Source organism: Mixophyes fleayi, chromosome 8 (genome assembly GCF_038048845.1).
Source record: "Mixophyes fleayi isolate aMixFle1 chromosome 8, aMixFle1.hap1, whole genome shotgun sequence".
Lineage (NCBI taxonomy): Eukaryota > Metazoa > Chordata > Amphibia > Anura > Limnodynastidae > Mixophyes > Mixophyes fleayi.
The window spans coordinates 135,653,406-135,670,391 of NC_134409.1; the positions used below are offsets into that span (position 1 = coordinate 135,653,406).

General features: G+C 43.2%; 1 protein-coding gene across 1 annotated transcript in view; it reads left to right on the plus strand.

Annotated features, from left to right (window-relative positions):
* Positions 1–14,225, plus strand: part of PLXND1 (plexin D1) — a 72,093-nt gene extending 57,868 nt beyond the window's left edge. The window contains 11 exon segments of the mRNA XM_075183711.1: positions 1,135–1,281; positions 3,049–3,205; positions 4,608–4,711; positions 5,180–5,243; positions 5,993–6,027; positions 8,518–8,622; positions 9,130–9,293; positions 10,114–10,261; positions 11,475–11,615; positions 11,810–11,884; positions 11,976–14,225. Coding sequence (XP_075039812.1) covers positions 1,135–1,281; positions 3,049–3,205; positions 4,608–4,711; positions 5,180–5,243; positions 5,993–6,027; positions 8,518–8,622; positions 9,130–9,293; positions 10,114–10,261; positions 11,475–11,615; positions 11,810–11,884; positions 11,976–12,092 — 1,257 coding nt within the window. The 3' untranslated portion in view covers positions 12,093–14,225.
* Positions 14,226–16,986: the final 2,761 nt, after the last annotated feature.

The following is a 16,986-nucleotide window of genomic DNA, read 5'->3' on the forward strand; positions in this document are numbered from 1 at the left end:
GGGGTCTCGGCCTCACTCCCAAGTTTCCATCCACTAGAGGGTCTGTAGGATTATCACATCCACTCTCTGGCTGCGCTGTGTCCCCCCCACAGCCCCTGACGACACGTGAGACAGGGTTACAATGCATCGTTCTGTCACGTTCAGCTGCCTGACATCTGTCGCTGCGCACGTCACCGTGTATATGTGCGGATGGACGGATGTTTTACACAACAAGGATAAATAAATATACAGAAAGTTCTTGAAATTTATTGCACGGAGGGTTCGAAATCCCTAACTGGGCCCCAATTTCAATTTTCTCACATAGACTGCATTTTCCGTGACACCCCCCCCCCCCCCCCCCCCCCCCATTTCCAGCTTCTCACGGTCCCATCTCCCTCTGCATCCTTTCTGTATAACATAATTGCTTATATTTATCCCCTCAGCTCATGTTTAATGTTTATATTATGTAAATAATGAATATACAACATAAAACATAGAAAGATTATCTTCCCACCCCTATAGCCCTGTAATATAAGGCTTGATCCTACGTGGCCTTATTACAGATCTGTAGTCACTTAGTCACTGGTTCCTAGTGACTGGATAGGCTGCACTCTCAGTGATGTCACTGGTTCCTAGTGACTGGATAGGCTGCATTCTCAGTGATGTCACTGGTTCCCAGTGACTGGATAGGCTGCACTCTCAGTGATGTCACTGGTTCCTAGTGACTGGATAGGCTACATTCTCAGTGATGTCACTGGTTCCTAGTGACTGGATAGGCTGCATTCTCAGTGATGTCACTGGTTCCTAGTGACTGGATAGGCTGCATTCTCAGTGATGTCACTGGTTCCTAGTGACTGGATAGGCTGCATTCTCAGTGATGTCACTGGTTCCTAGTGACTGGATAGGCTGCACTCTCAGTGATGTCACTGGTTCATAGTGACTGGATAGGCTGATGCAATCCGCTACTGTATGCACATGTAGGTTAATCACTAAATGACATATATGCAGGTTGTTTTATTTTTAAGTGAGAATAGTAATTTTGAACTGTGAGGGAAACGCAGCTGGATAGAAATGGTGCAGTATGTATTCAGGCTGAGACTAAGTTCACTGACATGAAACCCTTCCTATGTGTGTAACCCACCTGTGTTTCCACAGGAGACAGTGGGAGAACCGTTCTTCTTGCTCCTGTGCGCCATAAAGCAGCAAATCAACAAGGGCTCCATCGACGCCCTGACTGGGAAGGCCAGGTACACCCTGAACGAGGAGTGGCTCCTGCGGGAGAACATCGAGGCCAAGCCTATGGTAAGCAGCGTTACCGGGTTCTCAGACACTCTAGACTGGGATAATGCAGCATTTAGAGCGTCACTCGGTACATACAGAACCAAGATTTACCCTTTCATACACTTACAGTCACCTAATCACTATGATACACTGTTACACTGCTGGATACAGTTTAGTTATGGAGCATAATTGATTCTTGGGAACCTCTGGGTTTTAACATTATTACTATATATAGCGAATTTTAGTCTCTAAGCGGCGTGATGTCATCGGTGTGGGCATGGCCTGTGCATTGAGTACCTACTGATTGACGAACAGGTAAAATGAGGGCAATAAATGTTTCGTGTCTTTGGGAAAACACATTGAAAGAGTCACAATGATGTATGGGGGGAACTAATGCATTGTTTGTACACTGAAATATCCCAGACGGATTGAACCCACCCGTCACATCCACTCTGGCTCAGGATTACATGGAAGAGTCTGTCCCCAGGGGGGGGGGCTGTGATTTATGGCTCCTACGTCATGAGGGAGAGGGGTAGAGGGAAGGAGAGAGAGGGGACCAGACCCCCGGGGGTGTAATATAAATGTCTGACACGTCCAGTGAGAGGTATAAGTGAATTCTGGGCTCTGGTCCGCAGGCAGGGAACACACACAAACATCACTGAAAGTAGATTCACTTATACAATCCCACGATCGGTACATTAACCCTTTCTGCAGCATATAGTGTTCTGTTTACTGCAACTGATTTAACGATTTTGTCGCAAGAGAGAATTCATTGATGTTTAGGCTGCTGAACTAGAGGACACATTTTTTAGGGGGGGGGGGGTTACACAATAAAAATGGGACAACTGCCCAGCGTATATAAATGTGGGTGATTAGTTCTATTAGATGCCACTAATCCTGCACTAACATCTTGCAGAATGTCTTCTAACCGGCGGTACGATCTTATGCTCTTACCAATTATAGAAGTGGAATTTCAGTCCGCTCTGGGTGCAGTCAGCAGGCACCTTATCTAGTTGTGGACGCCAGTGCCATTTAAACTGTGTCTCCTCCGCTGACCTCGCAAAGGGAGGGGGGGGGGCAATAATATTCGTGTCCGTCCCAGGCTCCTCAAAATCAGATTCCAGACAGTCACATTACATTATAATCTAGTTAGTCTATCCAGCCACAATTACCCGTGAATGTGTCATAATAGTAAGTAAAACAAACTGACCCAAGGATACATAAACACAGGTTCAAGCACGTTGTTAAAAAGGGATTAAGTACTGGAATATATTTACTAAACAAGTTGTGAAAACTGACACATAATTCAACTCTCACTTGGATTATAATTGATGACATTTCTCATAGACTGCAGGTTATGATTAATGTTGTTGCAATGTATACAGTTTATAATTTATTTACATGGACACAGATAGGTGGTTCTACCCTCCAGTAAATGTTACCGGTAACTTTTTATTTGTGGAAATCCCCCTATGGGATAGAAGAACATAGAACTTCAATGTTCCATGTAAGGGATTCTAAGGGGTTTTGATAAAACAATGGGAGGTTCTAGGGAACGGCTGCACCATAATGGACAACCCCTTTAAGGAAAATATAAATTTAATAAATACAAAAGTACCTGTAGGCTTCAGTGTCAGCAAATATTGGACAATCACTATAACTTAAACTACCAGGATACGTGGTCTGTTTGGGGGTAGAGCCGCGTCTCTGTATTTTATTCCTGTCGCAGCTCAGACCATTGTTATCTTGGTCAGCGACTAATTCCCGCTTACCACCTTCCCTTGGCAGAACCTCAACGTGTCCTTCCAAGGCTGCGGTATGGACTCGCTGAGCGTGCGGGTGCTGGACACAGATACGGTCAGCCAATGTAAGGAGAAGATCCTGGAGGCGTTCTGCAAGAACCTGCCCTTCTCGCAGTGGCCGCAAGTGGAAGACGTGGATCTAGGTAACCATCAGTAGAAAGGAACTTTTCTATTGGCTGCTAAACAATGTCACCCACAGGGGTAAGAAGGGAAGGGAACCAGTATCTGATGGCCTCTATACTGCCTATATATATATATATATATATATAAGTTAACCCGTGCATGATACTCATGCATTCTAGTTAAATCAAGCTACTTAAGGTCTTAAAAAGGTTCTTGTCATGCATTTGGACCTAGCCCAGGCCTCCTCAGGGGAAGAGTGTTAGTTCCCGACGCAAGCGCCCTTTTTAATGTGTGTTCATGAGGTAAAATTACCTCACGAAAATGAGTTTGACGCCTCAACTCGTAAATTTAGCCTTTACTACCCCGCCCACGGGGGGAAGGGGGGATGATGGAAGTTAACTGACTTGACTATTCTAATTTTTTTGTCAAATAATGTCAGTATACCAAATTTCAGGTCAATTGGATGAGCCCTTTCTGAGAAAATAGTTTTTTCCACACACACACACACACACACACTAACGCACGCCTCTACACATGTGTGTTCATGAGGTAAAATTACCTCACGAAAATGAGTTTGAGCCCTACCAAATTTCAGCCCTTTTTGAATTTTTTTCCCCACACACACTAAGAATTTAGTAGGTCAGTGTATAACTCTGCCCAGCAGGTGGCGCTGCAACTTGTTTTTTTTTTTCCACACACAGACAGACAGACGCCACTAAGCATTTATATATTAGATATATATATATATATATATATATATATATATATATATATATAGAGCCTGTTTCCTTGTTTTCTGTAGAGGCATCGATGTACAATTTCTGCTGAGAAATATAATGCATAACAGAAAAAAAACACAGTGCCCCCTAGTGGCCAGATTGATAGAAAAATAGTAGTTACAGCTCTTGTTTTCTCCTGCGTTAGCCTGCCCTTCCTTTACCAAAATAAAATCTAGTTTATTTTTGAAAATAAATAACATTTATATACACTACTACTTTCATTTATTTGAGCACTAAGCCCCTGGCCAAACATGTATACATATTACTGCAATTTTATCTGCATAAAGTACAGCTTTATTGTTCTAAACATGTTCACATTTTGCATGATATCTGATCTGAAATTAATTGGATTGCGTCTAATTCCAAATGTTCCTGTTCGCTTTGGCAGAATATGCGCTCTGCAGTGACGGATGGTACAATTAGAACACATATACACATAGCAATTTGATTGCATTAAGATAAAAATAAATCCTAGTCCTGCAATCTGAATTTTGTACAAACTGATTGTAGAAATTTGGTTGTTTTTCCCCACACACTGAGAGTTTCTGTACAATACAATCAAAGTCAATCAGATTGTATGACCAAATTGTAACATATGCGGGCACGTTATAAGTCCACATTTCATCTCTCATCCTCGCCACAGAATGCTTTGCGTGTGGTTCGAGGAGCTTCATCCTGCGAGATCTGGATGACTCGTCGCTCATGGAAGATGGAAGGAAGAAGCTTAACACAATGTCGCACTACAAGGTAACGGGAAACTCCATATCATTGTTCTCCAGCCTAGATCTCTGGTTCCTTGTACAACCACTAGCATTGTCTGTGACCTTGTGTGATGGCTTAAAGTACAATTAAATTGTGTGTTAACTGGCTACTTAGAGATCTAAATTCTACTCAAGCTGCCTGTTAATAACTTGTAATAGATTTGTTCTGTATGAGGTTTGCTGCCCCAATAGTAGTACATTAAAATGTCAAATAACTTAATATAAAATAACTACTTGTAACAGTCACAAATATTTAATTTATTTCATATATATCGGAATAAATACACCTATATCTGCAGTAAGGGTTTGATCACTGAGGATAGATTATATATTATTTCCCCCCTGCTGTACCCAGTTGAGACGAGGTGTAGAGTCCTCTATATAGACTTGTATATGTTATAATAGACAGCGAGTGCTGAGCTGTATATGTTGGTTTGACCATTGTATCTTCCAGGTCTGTGACGGAGCGTCGCTGGCCATGAGTCTGAAGGACCAAAGGGACAACACCCTGGGGCGAGGTGAGTCGAGGTGTAAAAAGTATATATATGTATAGAGAGAGAGATAGAGAATAGAGTAGAATAGAGAATAGCTTGAGAAGGATGAAGCTGATTGTTTTCTTCTAGTTTGAGTGAATGACATAAAGAATCAGTTAGTGAAACAATGGTGTTGTGCATATTACTAGCTGCTAACTGGATTGTGTTTAGTCTCAGAACTGTATAGAAGTCTACGAAAAACAAGTGTTATTATAAATGCACCCTTTATTGTCCTAAATAAGAAAATGATGTCACCTTGGGCAGGATGGTGACTCAGTGGTTAGCACTTCTGCCTCGCAGCGCTGGGGTCATGAGTTCAATTCCGGACCATGGCCTTATCTGTGTGGAGTTTGTATGTTCTCCCCGTGTTTGCGTGGGTTTCCTCCGGGTGCTCCGGTTTCCTCCCACACTCCAAAAACATACTGGTAGGTTAATTGGCTGCTATCAAAATTGACCCTAGTCTCTCTCTCTCTCTCTCTCTCTCTCTCTCTCTCTGTGTTAAGGAATTTAGACTGTAAGCCCCAATGGGGCAGGGACTGATGTGAATGAGTTCTCTGTACAGCGCTGCGGAATTAGTGGCGCTATATAAATAAATGGTGATGATGATGATGATTAATGATAAAATAATACTTTTACAGTTCTAAGTTTTGATTGTAATTGATTTCAGGAAATAATTGAGGGGGGGTCTCCCAGTCTAGAAATGGTCTCTTATCCTTTTCTTTTTTTCCTTTCAGTGAAAGATCTGGACACAGACAAGTACTTTCATCTGGTAAGTTAAGTCAGTTATTTGCTGTAACCAATGCACAGGGTTGGGATTGGAACAGAGAGGCTGAACGGGGATATTTCATATAAAGGAAATGTTTAATGTAATGTCAGATTAATCTGAATTACATCTGCCAGTTTATTTGCATAGTTGTGACTGTATATTCTATTGGGGTTGTGATGCTGTGCTTTAGTCTGTTGGGCCCAGTGTGTTTGTTGTCTTGTTTTGTAAGACAGGATCTGCTGCCAACAGAATGACTATATCACCTCCTACAGGCTATTAGAGAGCACTGCACCCTCATGTAGTAGCTGTTATTTCCTCCATCATAATGTATATTTGTCAACCGTGATCCTCATTTACGGTATGCACTGGATGCACCGTGGAACACGCCTGGGTTTTACACTGGTGCCCCTAAATAGTCGGCTTTAAGCTGTATGCCTCCTCTCCGCTCTCAGGAGATGCCTACTCCTACTACAAATGTCTTGACGTTCGTAGAGGTGCATTGTGCAAAAGTGTAAACCGTGCATCAAAGTATAACTTCCTACCGCTCCATTACATTAGACCTTTCAGTTTGTCTCCTAAACCATGGCTTAGTTTAGCTGCCTTTATGGCTTAAATAAATTACTTAATTATGACATGTGTCACTTTTGTGTGTTTTAAGCTTTGGTTTAAAGTGTGCATCTCCGCCAAACAAAGTACAACTGAAAAGTGGAAGTGTCCCATTAAATGTATAGGACCTGAAGCCCTTCTGTGCGGTGCAGTCTTCCAGGCCGCAAGGAACGCTCCTAAAAATGCTCCACCCCCTTACATCATATTTGTACCTACTCTGTACTTCTCTAGAAACGCTGGCACGCCAAGTGGCCCCTCTCAGCGGCCGCTGCTGAACTCTGCTATTCGGCAAGTGCCCCAATCTTGCTCTGTACTGAGCAGGCAGTGTGTGTGTGGGGCAGGCTTATAAACTTGCTATGCAAAGTGCAGAGTGGTGATTTCAAACCCAGGGGCTGGGTTAGTGATGTCACAGCAGCTCAGATGACTGCAACCTCAGCTTTTTGATCTATATCAGAGTTGGGAGTTTCAGAGTTTAGCAGCCATAGGGGAGCAGAAGTAATGTGATAAGGCAGTGTTGATTGCCTGGGAAAGCTTCAACTTTCCATTCCAATTATCTCCATCTGCACCAAACTTATCCAAGCAAAAGTTAATTAGCTGCTGCGCAATTTCATGACATTATTAAACTCGGCGCTGTACAGAGTCATCATCTCTTGAAGGTCGCTCCTGTCTGGGCGAATAAAGAGGAAACAGAGAGACTGCAAAAAAAAAAAAAGAAAGCCAGATGGAATATATATTTTTAGAAAGTAACTTGAACTAGACGGGAGGGTTACGAGATAATCTTACAGATATTACAGAAGTCGTTCTAATTGGAATCAGCCCTCAGATAACATTTCCATGGAGGGCACAGGAATTCGGGGTCATCTGAGGAATGGGAGGGTTAACCCCCCCCCCTCGCTCTAGGAACAGGCTCTACCGCCTTTCATGCTCCCGAAGTAGAATCAGTTTGTGGTCGCACAGACGGTTCTGATTTGCAGATATTAGCATAAACACGGAAGTAACACGCATCGTGCGTGTGGATACATTTCCCCTTATAATGTCTATGTGGGAGGTCAGCTGGTCCACAGGTGACTGGCAGATACCACAGACCCACTGTGTAACTGTAACCCTGGATTACACAATGCTTCCTCTTCCTACATGTGGCATTAAGTCATATCGCTGCAGCTGTTGTCACCTCATTATAATGCTATATAAGCAATGATCCTGGGTCTAAATTCCTCTTGGAAAGTGATTACAGTTAAGCAGTTTCTATAGATCACTCTGTTAGTGTCTAATTTCCAGTGACCGTTTTTTAAGGATCCATAATAGGAAATGTCCCTATTTGTCAGTATTCCACTGCTGCACAAAATAATACCTCTGCAGACCTTACCATCCATTATTAGGGGGTAGATTTATCAAACATTCTAAGAAAGAAAAGTGAAGGTGTTGCCCATAGCAACCAATCAGATTCTAGATTTATCTTGTACATTCTAAATTGGATAAATGGAATCTGATTGGTTGCTATGGACACACCTCCACTTTTCCTTTTTAAAGGGTTTGAAAGATCTACCCCCTTAGTCTCTTGGCTTTACAAGATCATATTAACTAATGAGGAGTATTTCAAATGCAGAAAACGTAATTTGTAATTAAATTGAGTAAACATGAAATGCTGGGGATTGTAGTACTTCAAATTCAGCTGATATCGTATCGGTTATGGCACGCTTAGATGCAATGACTTACAGGAAATTATTTTAAAATGGTAGCAACCATACTTGTGTGCTTAGGTGAGTGTTATATATGTACATTGTTATAAATGCAGATTATTGCACCATGTAAAGATTTTTCCTCTGTATTTGATCCGTTATACTTATAGGTTTGTCCATCTCTCACTCCATGTTCCTTCCCCTCCAGGTTCTCCCAACTGACGATTTATTAGAAAACAGGAAATCTCACAGACAGAGCCACAGAAAGAAGGTTCTGCCTGAGATCTATCTAACTCGCCTGCTCTCTACAAAGGTAATCACCATTTAATTCTTATCACTTTATTAGGAGACAGATTCCGTAGCGCTGGATACAGAAGCAAGTAATAAACAGATGAGTTAATACACATAAGTGGCACAGATGAGTGTGAGTAATGCTATGGGGACTAACACTGAGTGCAGCAAAAGACGTGACGAGACGTACGAGGGAGTTAGACAGTAGACAGACGTGGGACAATAGGTAGAGAGGACTCTGCCAGCGAGAGCTTTCATTCTAGAGGGAGGGGCGGTGAGAGACAGTAGGACCAGCTGGGAAAAATTGAAGAGGCAGACAAGAAAGAGGAGGTGATGGATAGAATGGTCAGGAGCCATGTTTCTGGGTGTATACAATAAGATTGCTAAAATGCACTCAAACGCTAGTAAACAGCGAGCAGGCATGGGTCCATTAAATCCAATAGGTTTTACTTTTAGATCTGAGGCCTTAGGCAGTTTCAGTTGCTGATTGGATAGTAAATTCTCCAGATTCATCACTATTGTTTTTCAGGGAACGCTACAGAAATTCTTGGATGACCTCTTCCGAGCGATCCTCAGCATCCGCGAGGACCGGCCTCCCCTGGCCATCAAGTACTTCTTTGACTTCCTTGAGGAGCAAGCAGAAAAGAGGGGGATATCTGACCCAGACACGCTGCACATCTGGAAGACTAACAGGTGAGCTCCTGGCAATGAGATCGGAGATAATACTAATTACAGCCCGTTCCTGCTCCCTCTGACCTTAATGCTCAACTGGGCTCCAAGAACGGTTTACTGTAACCCCTCCTGAGGCTTCGGGCTTCTCACTAGTTTCCTCTTCCGACTGTTCTCAGATATGTGGCGCTCTCTGTAGATCTTACCAGTGTTGCTGTAATTCAGCCCGTTATTCTACATCCATGACTTCCCCATGTGGCTTCTGTGGGGTCCAGCCACAAATGCCCCCTGAAACAGAGCGGGAAATAAATAGTTAATCAGAAAGGTAGCCGCATCGGCTCACATCTGAGCCACGTTCAGCCATACACAACCAAATTGGGCAGCACCTTCAGCTATTTGACCTCATCACGTGTTGCTGGGTGACTGCTGACGGAACATATAGACTGCATTCTTTGGTGTTCGTTTATATTTGTACCACACACATTCCCAGACAATTTTGTGTAAAATTGACAAATTAGCCAATGCCATCGCCCTGTATGTGTATAAATTTAGGCATTGTGGGATATTTTTAGAGATTGAACTGAGGTGGGGTATGAGTGGCTTCTTAAACATTTTGCTGTTGGAGACAGTCATTTGCAGTTACACCTCCACCAAGGTCTTCTTACAGCTTTCACCGGAGTCAGCGTGCCGCTTCCTATAACTTCCCAGACAGACCCTGTTCTTCTCCCCCCAACTTCCAGACAGACCCTGTTCTTCTCCCCCCAACTTCCAGACAGACCCTGTTCTTCTCTCTCCAACTTCGTCCTTCATCATATTCACATCTTTCTGTTTTTCTACCCTGCAGTCTTCCTCTGCGCTTCTGGGTGAACATCCTGAAAAATCCAGAGTTTGTGTTTGATATGGAGAAGTCCGACCACATGGACGCCTGTCTGTCGGTTATTGCCCAGGCGTTCATCGATGCCTGCTCAATCTCCGATATGCAATTGGGGAAGGTGAGGAACGCTGAAACTTTACGGGTCGTCTTTGGGGGGGAGGGAGATGCCCGATAAGATAACAAATTTCAGATGCATTAACACAGGGTGCACAGAATGTGAAATTAGAATTATTTACGTTTTTTCCAAATACTTTCTTTTAGAAAATACTCATGTTGTTATCCACAAACGCATTTTATCTAGCTATATACTTCCATTTTAGACTTTACATAACATTTTTTAAATTTACTAATTTTTGGTTCCTATCTGTCATTTAAATTAAAATAACTTTATTGGCACAGAAGCCAGAAGTGCCCCAGAACAGTCCCGTTATCCTGTGTAGAGTTTGTTTAGTGAATTATGGTACCATCGCTGTGCTCTTTCAGTCTGTAATGTGTATTTGGCCTCCGTAGGTCTCCGGGGCTTAATGCACAGCTGGAAATGTTTTTTTTGGGTGACGTGAGTTCAGTGACCTACGCAGACAAGTACTTGCAGAAAGCTGCCTTAAGGGGAGAACTTCAAAAGATACAAATTAACTGTACAAGTGGGCCACACACTGCTTATTAGAAGAGAGCGTGAGAAAATGGGGTGAGAATGAGAACGATGGCTGGAGGGTGTCAGAGAGATACCCTAAGTGTGCCCGTCCCAAGTCATTACGTTGAACCGTTTAAAGGGGAAATTCATCAATAGCGTTTATTTACACTCAAAGGGTGTAAGGTATAGTGTCATCATTAAAATTAGGGAACATGCTTTCTCTGTATGTTGGCATTTATAAATATAAGTGACAGCTGCCATTTTACTTACCTCGTTAGAGGCAAACCTACAAATTGCCAATAAGCAGTAGCAGCACCACCCAAAAATTCTCAGTGAGCGACAATAGCGCCACCTAGCGTACTATGTCCATGAAGCCTGGCATTCATTCACCTAAGAAATAAGAGTTTGAAAGGAGACTCTTTACTACTGTCTGTGTAATCCATACTGCCATTATATTTAGTTTTTCAGCCTTTCCCCATTTTAGACCTGAGCTACAAGAACTTAGTAATGACAGATCTATCATAAATCATTACGTGGGATTTAAGCGTGCCTCCTCTACTCGTCTCTACCGCCCCCTACAGGTCACAGTCAGTTACTCTCTGTATGGAATATTGAGAGTGTTTTCATGTTAGTGTTTTACTTGTTTATTATTTCATTGAAGTCCATTGCTGTAACTTGACCTACATCACATTTATCCCAGGATTCTCCGACAAACAAGCTGCTGTACGCCAAGGAGATTCCGGAGTATAGAAAGATTGTGCAGAAATACTACAGGCAGATCAAAGAGATGAGTCCGTTAAGTGAGCAGGAAATGAACGCGCATCTTGCGGAGGAATCACGGGTAAGTGTCCGTTCACCCCAGTGTGGCAGACCCGTAATTCACCGTCTACTGCTTGCCCATTACAGAGACCGAGCGAATCTATCTGGTCATTAGCGCAGAGGGAGGGGCTTCTTTGAATGGTCCGTTCCTGTACGGTGCTGTGAAGATCAGCATTTATTTTATCTCACTTATTATTTTCTTTTTATTTGTCCCAGAAATACCAGAATAAATTTAACACCAACGTGGCGATGGCTGGAATTTACAAATATGCCAAAAAATACCGTTCACAGGTAGGTGACACATTTAAACCCCTAATAAAGTCGCAGTTTCCTCGGTCGCTGCCATATAATCTCAATCTCCTTTTATCTTCTCACCTCGCAGATTGTCGCAGCCCTCGAAGCCAACGCCGTCACCAAACGCGGGCAGCTCCAACACAAATTTGAGCAAGTGATTGTGCTAATGGAGGACGATATCTATACGTGTAGCAGCGAAGCCTAAGAGCGACTGGCGTGGACACTCTCTCCTCTAAACCAGAACTTTGGGAAGCAAATCCTTGTCCACACCCTGTCTGGGCTCTGCCAGGGCAGTTGGCACCAAGGACCCCTCTTGTTACAAGCAGTGCACTAGAATTCATGGAAGGCTGCTTCTAGAGCATCAGACTTAATTACAGGGCTGAGAATGTGGACTTTCTCAGTGACTGATACCTAACAGTTGTGCCATAGTCTGAACTAGTCTATGTTGGGTCCTGAATTATTTTTTATACTTACTGTTTTCATTGAAAGGTTTTGGAGAGTCTGCACTGTAACCGCGTCAGAGAGCATCGCCCGTTGTCATGACAACGTCGACAATCGCAATGCAGGGGAACAACCACTTCTTAAGACGGTGAACGCGGAACATACGTCTGTCTACAGCGGAGCTGTGAGCGGACATTAGTGGGGTCCTGGCTATACGTGCCTTATTGACGGAGATCTCAGGATATGAAAAGGGAGTAGAGTGCGAATAGAGGAACCCGTGTTCTGCAGCATCTAATGGCGCATCCCTCAGCAGGAAATGGGAGGAGCACCGCCAAATGCACTTGAATCCATTCCAGATATTACTTAAGATAGGAAACTACTTTATTCCGATTGTTCTTAAACTCGTAGGGTGATGCAATATTAGGCTAGGGCTATATGGGTGGTTTTCAGGCTCTCTAATATTAAACCACATAATGGTTCAGAACATACAATGCTACTGTACACGATTAATCTCGTATTGCCCAAGGGGGAGAGAAAAAACAACTTCCTTTGTTTTATTTCAGTGCACATTTCCTGAAATCTTCTGAGTGAGCAGCGAATCACTTGTCCTGTTGAACCGTACGTTGGACTCCACGTAGCCTAGCGCTAAAGAACACCTCAATGTCCATGATGGATTTCGTATTATTGAGGAAGGGGGCATTACCTGTAAAACGCAGGAGCCATGAGCATCCTACGCCAAGCACAGCAGGTGTTAAATTACAATGCCCTTTTTTGTTTTTTCCTTTATAGAGAAAGCGGCATCTATGCAGCTGTTGCTCTACCACGCCCCCTGCTGTTGGCTGACAGCGAGTGGTGCTGTATTTCGGCAGGAGCTGTTGTTGAAGGTTACCTGCCAGTGTTATAAACGTTAAATTGTTTTGCTGCCAAAATGAAGGATAACACGTTGCATTATACATTACCACTTTCTGGTAAGGAGTGGGTTAAAACAGATGCTATAGATTTAAGGTAGAAGCATTCCAAATTCCAGCTGTTTCCCAATGTTGGGATTGCATTGGACAGGATTAGACTGGAAATTCCAGAATTAGGAAATATGTGGCACTCCAGCAGTTGAACTACAAGTTCCAGCAGGCAAGATTTAAACCATTGGTTGCCTAGACCCTGTACCCCAAATTAGCTCTTTCTCTCTGCAAGACATCAGGATGTTATTACAGTCTTATTATAATGCCTCATTTGCAGTAGGTGGGTGCTAAACTGGTAAGCACTGCATTATCAACATATCCGGGCAAGGAGGACGTGTGGTCAGGTAGCCGGCTATCATGTACCAGTTTTCTGCCCAAATTGACTTTTCAGCAACATAGAGATGTAAACATAATATATGAAACATGACAGAGCCAAGTACTCAATGCTGTGAATATCTGCTGAGCAGAGATCTTAGACATTAACCTGTACCCATTGCCGACACTCAGCGCCAACAGTCATTATTGTGGGCTAAGCCAATATTCAAATGTGCCATGGCAGCTGCAACATCGCTCTGGGGATTTCGTGAGGCACATAATGGAGACAGCCATCTTGTAGGCCGATTTAATGTTTGTGATAATTAATCGCTTTAATAGTTCCAGTGACGTCACTGGTTCATAGTGAATTGATAATGCTGTGTGTGATTCTTGGTTCAGCTGCCAAAATGGCGCCTCACAAAGTACCTCAGGCTACATTTGACAGCTGACAAAATGGCTGACTCCGCGGTGTGTCTCAGAGTGCATCGGTGATGTCACTGGTTATTAGCGAATGGATAGACTGCATCTTCACGCATATTGGCTCAGCCCACAAAATGGCTGCCTCCACTGTGAGGTGACAGGTGCACTTTAGTTAATTTAAAAAAAAAAAAAAAAAAAAGAAAGTTTTGGCTTATAAGAAGCACAAAGTGACTCCACTTAGGTTCATTACAGAACAGAATTGCACTCTGCCATGGTAACTATTTATCAGCCAGGAGCCTGCAATGCATTGTGGGATGACTCCTTGCAGAGAAGGATGTGAATAGGATAAGGGGGGGGGGGGGGGGGGGGGGAGGGGGTGGGGGGGGATGTGACCCCAACTAGAGACTCACATTTTGTAAAAGTGATTTATCCGGGTAGCTACGGCTATTTTCATTGCTCCCTCTTTGCAGAACACGAGCCATAAGAGGCTCCTGCACCCGAATAGAAAGTATTGATGCACACTGTATGTAGCTGTATATAGGAGAGATCCTGTTATATGTATTATTGTTCTATTGTGAGATTGTTATTTGTAATAAAAGTCTAATGTTCATTTTGTAGCTTATTGCGAGAAACCTTTATCTGAAGAGACGTCACTAAATGTTACTTGTATCATGTCTGCTAAATTCACCTGCTTGTATGTGGCCCTCCGATGGGAGATATGAATATTCATGTGCTGGCAGGAGCACGCTCAGTGCGCCACGGAGACAGTTTGTGACCTCACTGTGGGAAGGCTGCCAGCTTTCAAGATGGGTTCCCGATTGGCTCCAAATGGTCACATGAGGTTATGGTCACAGAATCAGCCCTCAAACTGCTAATTTAAGTAACGGATAAGACATGCAAGAAGCAATTAGACAAAGATGGGTTATATACCATTCATATATGGGGGGGGGGGGGGGGGGGGGTGTTATTTTTTAGAGCAGTTGACAGCCCCTGTAGCATGACCACACCTGCCCTTCTTGTGTACACTTTGCAGTGGCAAAAATATTCCATTATAATGAAGTAAACTGAACAAGTCAGGATAGATATGGGGGTCCTGTGTGACCAACAGCTGTGGGGTGCTTACATACACCTGCTCACATACTTGCCAACTCTCCCTGAGTTGAATGTCAGGGAGACTCCCTGAAATAGGGGTGATCTCCCTCACTCCCTGAAGAGTCTGGCATTCTCCCTGATGCTGAGCCAGTACAAGACGTGGTTGGCTTCGCCCTCTGGCATGATGACCGTTCAGATATTGTCCTATTGCCATGTATTGATGCCTATGGAGGTGGCCATTTTCATGGAGACCAAGATTTAATCAAAGACTGACAGGTAAGACAACATGACTTCAGTATTGGAGACAGAAATGTAAAAGTCACTTCAGTCTGTAGAGATTTGTTAGCTGCTTTTCTTTAACGCATAGTTGCTTACTCTCCCGGGAGACCTCCTCATTCTTGCCCCCACAATAAAGTGGCAGGGATGGTTGGGGGGGGCGCGCAATGACGCAAATATTGCATCTTAGCCCCGCCCCCTGCTGTAATTGGCCAAACTTGTGACAATCGTTTAGGGTCAGGGCCAATATTATGCCATTCGTCAAGCCCCGCTCCTACCTCCCCCGAGATCTCCGTGAAGCAAATGAGGAAAAGTAGTCAAGTATGCCTGCTCAGCCGCAAAGTCCTCCCTGGAAGTCATTGTAAAGTGTTGAGCTTTGTTAGTCAAGATGTACGTTACATAGTATTTACCACAGCAATAGTCTCCAGTGTGAACAGCTATTGGCCAGCATTTTTACACCTTTCATATTCATACATTTTAGAATTATAGGGTCAGTAAAGAGGTTCAGCAGTGAAAGGTTTCATTACAGACATCAGAATACCGAAGGTTTGTCAACCAGAATAATATTGTAAATTATGACAGATTCCTATAGACCTCTCTAGTATTAAGGAACTGCTCTGCCTTTAACACAAAAGGTCCAACACTCACCCCAATCTCTCTATTCCCCTCTCTGGGGTACTGCTCCCCTGACTACATTATGCAACAGTTGCACTGGATGGAGAGTTATATGGTTGTGAACAGCCTCTAGTTTAGAGAGACATTTGCTCAATTTAAATGTCAAGACCTGTGTGTTTTAAACAAGAATATTTGTGACCCCAGAGCTGCACTGAGTGCATCGGTCCTGTTGGTCAGTGAAGTGTTGTCCTGCACACAGTGTCCAGTACAGGTAGACTACACACCAGCCCTGCAGCAATGCTTCCTAGGAGAGAGAAGTGTTAGTTAGATCATCCAGGTGACGCTTTGCCTGTTAACTGCAGCTCTACGGTCATAGGGATAGATCCACTATTAGGGTACTTGAATTTTTTGAGATGTGCCATTAAACCAGATAAGGGGGAGGCGCAATGGAAAGGGAGACAAAAGAAATCCTGTTTAGTGTAGAGTAACACTTCTTAATGTCATGTTATCCCCTGTGATGCTGAGCATCACAACACAGAAACCATGTTCTGTCATCATTTGTTTATATAGCGCCAGCAAAGTCCGTAGCACTGCACAATTGGGGACAGACCTAGTTATTAGACATGACCATCTTAACATGATGGGCCCCCAGGCAAAGCAGTGCACTGGGGCCCCCACCTACACAATCACTCACAGGAACAAGTTAAGTTATCGATAAAATTAAGTTTATATTTATTGTTACCTGCAAAAAAAAAAAAAAAAAAAAAAAGCAGTGTTTCTACATAAAACATGCTGTAAACAACGATTAAGCCACAAAAACTTTACAATATCTTCCCAAGTGAAAAAAAAAAAAAAATCAAACAATGCTAAAATGTTCACAATCACCCAATCAGTACAACTCTGAGCCCACTGCTGTACCCAGGGGAGGAGGTGTCAGAGCTAATATAGTCTGTTCAGTCACTGGCGTGAACTACAAACTCA